Below are 10,423 nucleotides of genomic sequence, written 5' to 3'. Positions count from 1 at the left end.
CATCTCCATATCCTTTAAATATTTAAAACCTTTAAATCTACCTTGCATCCCATAATTTCAAATGTTCAAATTCGGCGGAAAAATTTCCAATTGGCAGTTTGGGCCCTGCCAACTGACAGGAAAAAATGTCACAACTGGTCACTCTTTAAACGATAATGATAACAATCGATAACTCAATTTGTTTCTATCGGGAACAGCACGCGTTTGTTTTGTTTTTGAAATTCGCGTAATTTCATGCACCATGCGGTACGCTCAGATAATTGTGGGTCCTGCGGGCAGTGGCAAGGTATGCACAATGATGTTGGCTTCCTTGGCGACGCCTGTAATCTTATCCAAATCCCTCACAGTCCACCTACTGCAGCTACATGCAACAATACGCCATGGACAGTAAGCGAAATATCCAAGTTGTGAATCTCGATCCGGCGGCGGAACACTTCACTTACAGCCCGTTGGCGGACATACGGGAGCTGATACACCTGGACGATGCCATGGAAGATGAGGAGCTGCATTACGGCCCGAATGGAGGGCTCATCTTTTGCCTGGAGTTCCTCATTGAGAACCAGGACTGGCTAAAGGCTCAACTCTGCGGCGGCGAAGATGAGCTGATGCTCGGAGAGCCGGACGACGACTATATTCTGTTCGACATGCCCGGCCAGATCGAGCTGTTTACGCACCTGAAAATGGGCAAGCAACTGGTGCAGCTGCTCGAGGCGTGGAACTTCCGCACCTGCGTGGTCTTCTGCTTGGACTCGCAGTTCATGGTGGACGGGGCCAAGTTCATATCGGGCACAATGGCCGCCCTGAGTGTGATGGCCAACATGGAGCAGCCGCATGTGAATGTGCTGACCAAAGTGGATCTGCTGAGCGGCGAGGCGCGGAAACAGCTGGAGATGTACTTGGAGCCGGATGCCCACAATCTGATGGGCGAGCTGACCATTGGCACGGGCTTCGGGGAGAAGTACAGTAAGCTCACGGAAGCGATTGGATCACTGATCGAGGATTTCAGGTGAGCGGATGAGAGCCAAATTTAAGCTTTGGGGATTACGTTGTGGGAGATGTTTAGGGATGTTTCAACATTCGGTAGCTTTTGGATATTAAAGAAAACCCAGCAATTTACCAATTTAATTCTGGTTTACATATTTCTGTTTAATAATGGTGTAAGAATACAAGATATATGTTTTATTTGCTACGATCAAAATTTAAGCGTTAGAGTGCAAAATTTGTATTCTTTTAAAGACATAAGTCATCTCTTATTACGCGCGAGTCAATCTTATGCATTATTACAAATTTCAAATCGATGTCTCGGTTTGGCGGACTACTAAAAAATCCAAATATTTCAGCTTACAGAACAATTGAAAGTTAGTTGGATTACGTTTAGAATAGAATTGTATTAATATATATGAATATATATTCAATATTTCTCAATATTTAAAGATAAGAAAAACATATTACACTCCCTGGCCATAAAAGCCCTTAGACTAACTATGCTTGGTTCAGGCTTTAGCCTTGCGCGTCGGGTGGAATGGATGCTCCATTTCAGACAAATCTGGGGGATTCTGCTCAAAGGCACTTATCTCCTGCATGCCGCTGTTGGCAATCTCCCATAGCTGAGGGAATTCCTCCTTGAAGGTGGTGTACCAACGCGCCACCAAAGGATACTGGCTCAAATCGAAACCGATCGCCTCCAAGCACAGTGTGGCCGAGACAAGCGCAAAATCGGCGATGGTTACGTTTTCGCCAGCCGCGTATTTGGTTCCCAATCGCTGCAAATAGGTCTCAAAGACCTCAAGTGCATTCTGCACTTTCTTCAGCGACATCGGCGTGCGTTCATAGTCAAAAAAGATGGGCGCCATGCTGTGGGCCGAAATGGGGGCGTAGTAGAAGCCCATGTTGAAGCACAATCGCTGGTTAATCAATGCCCTCATGTTGACGTCCTGCGGATATAGAGACGAGTCCGGTGCATACTTATCGCACAGATATTGCATAATGGCAATGCTCTCTGACAAAAAGAAGCCATCGTCGTCCAGCACGGGAATTTCCTTTTGCGGATTCATCTGAAAAGTTTCGTTATTAGATAAGATTCATAAATTTTTGGTATTTCTGCTCTTACCTTGGCATATTCGTCAGTGCGATGCTCCAAGGCACAAAAGTCCACATTGATTAGCTGATATTGGATTTCCAGGGCCTTAAGGGTCATGCGAACGGCCAAGGAGGGCGGCCCATCGGAGACAGCGTACAGTTTCATGGTGAAAATGGGTCTGTTGTGGATAACCAAATGAGCATTAGCTTTTCAATGGACTCTTGCCCGACCGGTTTGCCGCTCGTCACTAGCTCAAAAAGTGAAAGCAATTTGTGCCTCTAGTTTTCAGTTGAATTTATCTATTTTTGGTTTCTTATTTTGTTTGTTGCTATTTTCAGTGCTTGTACGTATTTATATATGTATAGTGTCGAGGTATTTTGTGAATATGAATCTTATTAAAAACACAAAATATGTGTAGTGCGCTCGCGCAGCTCTCAAGTAATACTGACTCGAGCTTCACCAAGTTCCCAGGCCAGTTTGCAGGTGTTCATTTTAATAACAATTCAAACGAGTTTGTGAAAAAATAACTAAGCTTCAGACTAATACTTGAATAGAACTACAACTAATGAACTTTTAACTTGAATATTAGGAATAAAATTAAAATGATTCCAATTGATTAAATTTAACAGAATTTTGAAATATTCTAATGCAATTCGAGCCACTTTTGTATCAGTTTAAATGCGTACAAGATAGATATTACGGTTAAATTCTTATTGGTATACATACTCAACGGTGCCATAGCCGTCCATTTCATCGAACACCTCCTCCACGACTTCAATGATGGCATCTGTGTTGTCCACCTCCGTATATTGGTGATCTCCCTCCATGCCCAGCATCTCCTCGCCTTGCTCATGGATTGGCTCCTCTTCCTCCTCCTCGATTACAACATCCTCTTCATCGTCGTGATGCTGCTGCAGATGCTTGGCAGAGGCCAAGCTGCTGTTGTGACTGCTACCGGCTGCGTTACTACCGCCCGGCAGTCGTGGCTTCTTATGCACGACTATGTCGCTGCTGATGTTTGAGACATTGAGGCGCTCAATGGCCAAGTCGCCGTACTCCTGCTGAATCTGATCCAGGGACTTGCCGATAAAGTGGAGCGGCCTGAACTTCAACTTCTTGTTGTTCTTCTTGTTGATCTCGTTGAACAGGCGTCGCTTGATATCATCCTCGCTGAACGGATGGCTGTGACTGTTGTACACCCGCAGCACACGAATGGAGCCATCCTTCTGGGTGGCCGTTGAGATGCGACTCTTGCAGCTGATCTCCGGATCGCGGCTCTTGATGCACACCCAATAGTTGCGCGAAATGACACCTCGATTCTTGGCATGGTAGATGTAACCATCGACGCAGAGCAGTTCGTGGCCCTTGGCCGAACGCAGGGTACAGATCTTGGTGAGATCCATGTCCGGCTGTGCGCCCTTCTTGGGCTCTACGATCTCTCGCCGCCGTCGTATGTTTGTGATCTCGGGCTGGCGTACCTTGGGCGTTGACGAAAATGCCCCTCGGGATTGCGAGCCGAGCCCCTGAAGCGCATCGGGAAGTATCTCGATCTTGGCGCTAATGTTGTCGGCGCCGTCCTTAAGGTACTGCACAATCATGTTCGCCTTAGAATCTGGTTCCATTTTGATGGCTCCATCGATGCTAATTACCTTCTTCATGACAACGCTGTTGTCCGGTTCATGGAGTGGCTCGTAACTGCCATCGACGCTATGCTCCGGCTCAAAGGTCTCCCCACCCTGGCTGGCCGAACCTTCGTCGCTCTCGAAGTCAACATCATCGCTAATTTCGGCCTTGGCCAGCTTGTGCTGCTGATCGGACGAAACATCCTGATCCATCTTTGCCTGTTGCTTGAGCCGACGGGCGATCTCTTTGAGGTCTGGCCTGTGCGTGTGCTCTCCGTTAATTCGGATAACTATCGGTCCGTTTTCGACCGGATCGAGGGTGACGCGCACATGGCAAGTGTTGGTCTTGTCGCGACGATTGATGCATGTGAAGAACATGTGGCCATTCGATCTGCTCTGGGAATCAAAGTGAAACAGATGCCGATTCAGGCACAAAACCTTGCGACCCTTGGCCGACGGCAGAAATGTGAACTTGGTCAGGTCAGACTCCGTGAGGGGATTGTAGCCCGGCGGCGGCAGATAGTTGGCAATCACATCGAAGGCCACTGGCCACTTGCTGCTGACTAGATGCTTGTGATCCCCAATTGAACCCTCATCCACCTCGCCCTCATGTATCTCGCCCTCTTCATGGATCTCGCCACTGTGATCTTCCTCAGTGCTCACGTACACATCGTAGTTGTCCTCGCACTCCTCGATTATTATCGACTCACAATCATCGTTGCGTTGGGTAGAGTCCAATGTACTTTCCGGATCAAAATACTCCAAATTGGGACACTCGGCCAGCACGTCCGAGGTCTGCTCATCCTCCACCAGGACGATCTGGTGCTTGGCGAACATGTGCATCAGCTTGACGGCCGAATAGTGCGGATGTATGTGGGCATCGGACTCGATGGCGTGCAGCCGATGGGCGCCCGCCAGAGTGGCCTCCGTGCAGATCTTGGCCGTGCACTCAATGTCCCGCATGCGGACGCAAGTCCATCGATAGATGTCGCCCTTGTACGACTTCCCAGCCAGATAGTAAAGGTGCCCGTCGATGCAGACCATCACGCGACCGTCGCGTCGTCGCAGCATGTACACGCGGTCCTTGTCCTGGTAAAAGAAGTTTTTTAGCATTATATATTTTTTAAATAATTTAAATGTGGCCAAGATTTAGCTCTTAAAAATAATCTTTATCAGAGATCTGGGCTTTTATAAATAGCAGTTCCCATTAATACCCAAAAGAATAGTTTTCAGGGGCATAAAAGACAGGCATTTGAAAGACCGGGGGTCGTATGTACCTCAAAGTCCAGTTGAAAGGAGGCCTCCAAAGCGGAGGTGTCGATGCCGCCTAAGATGAACTCCGGCGGGTTCATGCCCGCGTTAGCCCGCTCATACTGGCGCGCCCGTTTAGGCTGCGTGGTGCTGTAGGCGTCGTTCTTCTTCATAACAGACAGTCGCTTGCGCTGGGACACCTTGTTCACCTCGTGGTCACTGCAGCGCGGATGGATGTGGGCCAGGGCGACATCAACGACGACGTGGCGCGTCTTATCCATCGGATTGGGCAGCAGCGTACAGATGCGCGACTTGCAGGGGGTGGACTTGTCCTTCCGCCGGTTGCACAGCCAGCGGTAGGTGTTGTTCTTGCCAATGCGATCGAAGTGGTACAGATAATCGTCCACGCAGAGCATGTCCACGCCCTTGGCGGAGCGCACCACGGAGACCTTCGTGAGGTCCATGCCGTGCTCCTCGACCGAGGTTTCCATTTTTTGAATTCCTTTGGTGTTTTTGCCAGAAAAGTGTTTTGTATCGTAAATTAGGCGATTTTTGTGTGTGTTGCCTGGGATTTGTTGGTTGGGATTTTTTGGTGCTATTTCATCAGCTCACTATTCGCGCGCTTTTGGCCAAAACCCGAATTGTTGACTATGCACTGAAAATATGCAGTTAGATGCACTTATTAGCGTTTATTTTTACTTTTTTCCTCTCGATTTAATTGCACAAGCACATTTTCTTTTTGCGACGCGTCGAGAAATGCTTTTGTGTGAGAGATGCCAGGGCTGCCGATTATGTGATGGCGTTGGGGGTTGCCACTTGTCAACCTTCAGTTGTTTGCCCTATTTTTTATTTTACAATTTTTAAAATTAAAATTAATTAGTGTAATTCTTATTTTGCAGCTTGGTGCGCTTCTTTCCGCTGGACTCCCAGGACGAGGAGAGCGTGGGCGATCTTTTGCTGCAAATCGACAATGTTCTGCAGTTTGGCGAGGATGCTGACGTGCAAGTACGTGATTTTGATGAACCAGAGGAGGGCGAACGGGATGAATAAAATAAATATTTAATAATTTTAAGGCCTGGCATGTATTGCTGTAAATGTAAATAAAAAATAAGAGTGCTAAAATGACCAAATTGCCTTCTTGCCGGTTGTGAGTCTCCAGCCCTGGTCGCAGTGTGGCCACCTGAGCGACGTTGTGCAACACTGTTTTTATTATTTTAAATTCCCATACGCGTACAGCGTCTACCAAAACATTGCTTTTAATACGCAATTAAATGTGAAATCATAATGGAGGAAGCTGACGCAAGTCCCACGGGAATGTCAGCGAGCCAGGAGACCATCTCGAAGCGTTTGGCGGCCCTTAATCTCTGGCAGGAAGAGCAGAAGCGGATGCTGGCCGAGCGTCAGAACAATCAGCGCGTCTTGCTCGGCTTGGAGCAGCGGGATATGTACAAAATGCTGGGTCTGCTGCACAAGGAGGTGGAGAGCAGGGAAACCAGCGTGCTGGAGGGCTCGTGGGACGACGATCCCTCCATTCCGATGCCACGCCTCGCAGACTACGAGCAGAAGGAGGAGGAGGAACAGGAGGATTTGCAAAAAAACATGGCCAGTCCTCAGCCTGCCAGGCCCAAGCGTCCTTTCCTGCGCCGCGGTGAGGGTCTAAAGCAGCGCTTTAAAATTAATCCCGACCAGCTACGCCTCGACAACCTGCCCCGTTACAAGTACGCCAATTCCCATCCTCAGTTTCGGGTGCCACAGGTGAAGAAGAGCATTCTCAAGAGAGGAGCGCCTTCGACTACTGCCCCTGCAGCTCCTGTCGCTGCTCCTGCTCCTCTTAAGCCACCAGCCAAAGTTGATCTCAACGAGCAGCGATTCCAGAAGGTGCTAATGAGCTCTAAGAACGCCTGCAGCTCTACGCCTGATCTAAAATCTTCCTATGCGTCCTCCACATCTGCCTCCAGCATTTCGCCAAGAGTTCGCTTTGTGGAGCAGAAGAGCAAGGCAGGACAGGCGGATGATGAGGCTTCCTCAGAGGCCAGTCCTTTGACGGGGGTGTGCTGGGCCAAGGTGCTGGAAACCCAAAATATAAAGCCCGTACCCCTCATTCAAAGGCGGTCAGCTCAAATCCGAGTAGAGGACGATAGCAACGTAAGCATCTTCGAGCTGCTGGAGCAGAAGGCCAGCGAGGGCAACATCGACATGAACTCCAGCTGCATTCGGACATTCATGGCGCGCAAGGAACACCGGCGGAACCTGGCCGATGACACAGACCAAATTGTAGTCACGCAGCAGGTGCGGCAGATGCGATTACAGCCGCAGGTGGACCAGGTGCAAATCCACGAGATAGACGACGAGGAGGAGGGGGAGGACGGGGACGAACAAACTCCCACCCATTCCATGACGCCCATTCAGGTGGGCAAGACGCAAGTGCGTGTGCGCTTTTCCGACTCCAATGACACCCATGAGTACTCCGACGCCACCAGCCTCAACGATGGCTCCAATATCCAGCTATTTGAGCAGTTCAAGTCCGCCCTCTTCCAGGCATTGGAGCAGAAAAAGAAGACGACGAGTCCCGGACAGCAGCAAGATGAACCACTCACCCAAGAGCTGCAGGAGAAGGCGAATCTGGTTCGCACTCGTCTCGAGGAACTGGAGTCTGAAATAGCTACATTTAAGGAGCAGAATGCCCAACTGCTGCGCTTGAAGCAGCAACACGAACTGGATAAGGCCAAATGCGCCCAGGATCACATGGAGGCCATGGAGCGCGTCCACGACGAGAAAATACAGGCGGAGATATACCTGCACGACGAGCGGATGAAGATCGAGGAGGAGAGGCGCAAGTTTGAGCAGCAGATGCGCCTTCAGAAGAGCAACGCCAATACCAAGGAGAAGAAGGAGATTGCCGCCTTGAAGCAGGAGGTGGAGGCACTGCAGCTGCAGCTGAAACAGAAGGATCAGAATCACGTCTCGGCGCAGGCACGACTTCGCGCTCAGCTGCGGGCCACCGAAAAGGAGCAGAACAACTACAGGGACGAGATTGAGCTGCTGCGGCGGGAGAACAAGCGGTTGGAGCAGGAGCTGGTCAGGATAGGCCGCGAGAACAACAGCAAGATGCTGCAGGAGATCAATAGAAACATTGCCAGGCTGGCACCCAAGGTGGTGAGTGCACAACATTTACCCTAACATCAGTGATCCCAAAATATAATAGAGATTCCGTTTCAGTTTCCTTCCACTTCCACCTCCCAACCCCTCGACGAGAACGGACGTCGGACGAAGTCTCTTGATGGCACTGCGGCAGGTCGCAAGCCGGCCCCCAAGCAGCGAGAGCAGCCTGCCCAACGCCGCCAGAGCAGCGGTAGTAGTTGTCAAGTCAGGAGTCGCAGTCGATCTCTGGGCAGATCCAAAAAGCAGCCGGAAGCGCTGGAAGAAGACAGTTTCGCCTCCTCCAGCAGCTCTGGGGAGGTGGAAGAAGTCAAAGAACCCCCAGCACCTGCTGCTGCAGAGGATCCCCCAGCGAATGCCAACTCCACCACCGACTTTAAGCGGGAGATTGTGAACGATGATGGCAGCAGGGACATTTGGTATCCGAATGGCAATCTCAAGAAGATCAGTGCCTGCGGCATGAATATACGCATGCTGTACTTTAACAAGGACATCAAGGAGACGGACATCAGGGAGGGCACTGTGAAGTACTACTATGCTGAGACAAACACCTGGCACACCTCCTACCTAGATGGCCTGGAAATACTCGAGTTCCCCAACGGACAGACCGAGCATCGCCGCAAGGACGGCACTATTGAAGTTCATTTCCCCAACAACAGCATCAAGATAGTGGATCCCAGCCATACCGAGAAGCTGGAGGAGTGGCGCTATGCGGATGGAACGCACCTGGTGCAGATGCGCAACGGGGACAAGATTCTAAATCTACCCAATGGCCAGAAGGAGATCCACACGAAGCTCAATAAGCGAAGAGAATATCCCGATGGCACGGTTAAATTGGTATATCCGGATGGCAGCCAGGAGACTCGCTACTCCAACGGACGTGTGCGGCTGAAGGACAAAGATGGCAAGCTCATAATGGATACAGACTATGCCAAGTATTAGAATAAGTATATAATTTTCCTTGTGAATTAAATGTAGTCTTAAGAATTATACGCAATGTTGTTTTTATTTGTACCCCATGTTTATTTATAACGAGTCCTAGTCCTTACTGCTCTTCATTTTCAGCCGCCTGGGCCATGGCCAGTTGGTGGTCAAAGTTCCGAGGATCTTGATTCAGCAGCTTGGCGGCGAACTGCACGATATGCTCATAGCTAATCTCGGCCTTGGCGCGCAGACCCCAAAGGAAGAAGATTTTGGGATCATCGTAGGCGTTCAGCTGGGATCGCTCTCGCTTCAGGTACTGCTGCTTCACGAACGTCTCCTCAATTAGCTTCCGCACATTGGCTCCGAAGTACCCATGCTCCTCGTCCACTTGGATATTCAGCAGTTCCAGCATGCCGTACAGTTTGGAGTCCTCTATGCGATTGCCTCGCAGAAAGATGTACATGAGGATGATGTACAGCAGAGTGATCTGGGGTCGCTGTACAGGTGTCAGTTCGTGAATGGAGGCCATCGGGGCCTCCGAAGTACAGATGTAAGTCTTGGTGGCTGAATCCAGTTGTTTAAAAATGATTCCGAATCGTTGGGCCAGAAGTTCGGTGACCAGTTGCAGTCGTTTTTTCAGCTCGTTCTTGTCGCCGGCCGCTGTGGCCAAGTCCTTCTCCTTGATGGGAATCTGCTCCGCGGAGTGATCGAGGATGTAGTTTAAAATGGCGCGCACTTTGCCGTCCACTTCCGTGATGTGCTGGGTTGCCTGCGTAAGGTTGGCATTCTGGCTTCTGGCGGCTCGAGATGTGCTGGCCATTTTTGGTTGAATTAATTTGAGATTTTATACCATTAAATCATGAAACTATAATATTTCTCGAACACTTGACTTGAATTATTGTTGCGATATTAATGCTAATGTGACCAGGTCCTAGTATTCCAAAAATATACACGCATACACGCTCAGATAGACTCATTAAACTGAGCTGCCAGACTTTTAGACCAGATCGATTATTCTTAATCGATAAATGTTTAGTATTTTAATACCACACTTTGGCGCCCTGTTTGAATATTGAAACCATTCAATTTGCAAGGCATTGTTCTTTTTGTCATTTTCTCATTTTCGCCATCCTGTGCCACTTGATTGGCAATTCAAGTGCAAATGGGCACTCAATGTGCTTCTTACAACGCACAAACTGGGCCAAGTGCGGCTGAAGTGGCCGTTACACTAGGTTAATATTGATTGAATTCGTTATGCTAACAGCGACCTTTTGTTATTCCCAATCAGAAATCTCAGTTTAGTGTCGGCCGTTTGACTGAATTAAATGCCTTCCAGAGCCGAAGAGTCCCGAGGTGATGTGTTTTTAATTAAAATGGCAAAAGTGCC

The 10,423-nt window shown here is 49.3% G+C and overlaps 4 protein-coding genes across 4 annotated transcripts; 2 read left to right on the top strand and 2 right to left on the bottom strand.

Annotated features, from left to right (window-relative positions):
- The first annotated feature begins 125 nt into the window (after positions 1-125).
- On the top strand, positions 126-6,082 carry LOC108081104 (GPN-loop GTPase 3). Its single transcript, XM_017176100.3, has 3 exons — positions 126-286; positions 348-1,006; positions 5,853-6,082. Exons 1-3 carry the CDS (start codon positions 242-244, stop codon positions 6,001-6,003), a joined length of 855 nt encoding a protein of 284 aa, XP_017031589.1. The 5' UTR covers positions 126-241; the 3' UTR covers positions 6,004-6,082.
- On the bottom strand, positions 1,113-5,752 carry gfzf (GST-containing FLYWCH zinc-finger protein). Its single transcript, XM_017176098.3, has 4 exons — positions 4,980-5,752; positions 2,807-4,791; positions 2,111-2,258; positions 1,113-2,054 (listed from the first exon to the last, which is right to left on the bottom strand). Exons 1-4 carry the CDS (start codon positions 5,442-5,444, stop codon positions 1,494-1,496), a joined length of 3,159 nt encoding a protein of 1,052 aa, XP_017031587.1. The 5' UTR covers positions 5,445-5,752; the 3' UTR covers positions 1,113-1,493.
- Positions 6,083-6,146: 64 nt separating the features above from the next.
- Positions 6,147-9,126, top strand: Sas-4 (spindle assembly abnormal 4). The gene is made up of 2 exons (XM_017176099.3): positions 6,147-8,109; positions 8,173-9,126. The coding sequence occupies exons 1-2, from the start codon at positions 6,238-6,240 to the stop codon at positions 9,052-9,054; spliced, it is 2,754 nt and encodes a 917-aa protein (XP_017031588.1). The 5' UTR covers positions 6,147-6,237; the 3' UTR covers positions 9,055-9,126.
- On the bottom strand, positions 9,093-9,964 carry MAGE. The gene has a single exon (XM_017176101.3). It carries the CDS (start codon positions 9,854-9,856, stop codon positions 9,158-9,160), a length of 699 nt encoding a protein of 232 aa, XP_017031590.1. The 5' UTR covers positions 9,857-9,964; the 3' UTR covers positions 9,093-9,157.
- Between the last annotated feature and the right edge of the window lie 459 nt (positions 9,965-10,423).

Source organism: Drosophila kikkawai, chromosome 3R (assembly GCF_030179895.1).
Source record: "Drosophila kikkawai strain 14028-0561.14 chromosome 3R, DkikHiC1v2, whole genome shotgun sequence".
Lineage (NCBI taxonomy): Eukaryota > Metazoa > Arthropoda > Insecta > Diptera > Drosophilidae > Drosophila > Drosophila kikkawai.
This window is presented reverse-complemented; position numbering and strand designations above follow the sequence as displayed.

Coding starts and splice junctions, on each gene's coding strand:
- MAGE (XM_017176101.3), bottom strand. CDS start 9,856: ATGGCCAGCACATCTCGAGCCGCCAGAAGCCAGAATGCCAACCTTACG.
- LOC108081104 (XM_017176100.3), top strand. CDS start 242: ATGCGGTACGCTCAGATAATTGTGGGTCCTGCGGGCAGTGGCAAG. Junction 287..347: donor GTCCTGCGGGCAGTGGCAAG/GTATGCACAATG, acceptor AATCCCTCACAG/TCCACCTACTGCAGCTACAT. Junction 1,007..5,852: donor TCACTGATCGAGGATTTCAG/GTGAGCGGATGA, acceptor CTTATTTTGCAG/CTTGGTGCGCTTCTTTCCGC.
- Sas-4 (XM_017176099.3), top strand. CDS start 6,238: ATGGAGGAAGCTGACGCAAGTCCCACGGGAATGTCAGCGAGCCAGGAG. Junction 8,110..8,172: donor CCAGGCTGGCACCCAAGGTG/GTGAGTGCACAA, acceptor ATTCCGTTTCAG/TTTCCTTCCACTTCCACCTC.
- gfzf (XM_017176098.3), bottom strand. CDS start 5,444: ATGGAAACCTCGGTCGAGGAGCACGGCATGGACCTCACGAAGGTCTCC. Junction 2,259..2,806: donor GACGGCTATGGCACCGTTGA/GTATGTATACCA, acceptor TATCCACAACAG/ACCCATTTTCACCATGAAAC. Junction 2,055..2,110: donor GCACTGACGAATATGCCAAG/GTAAGAGCAGAA, acceptor GAAACTTTTCAG/ATGAATCCGCAAAAGGAAAT.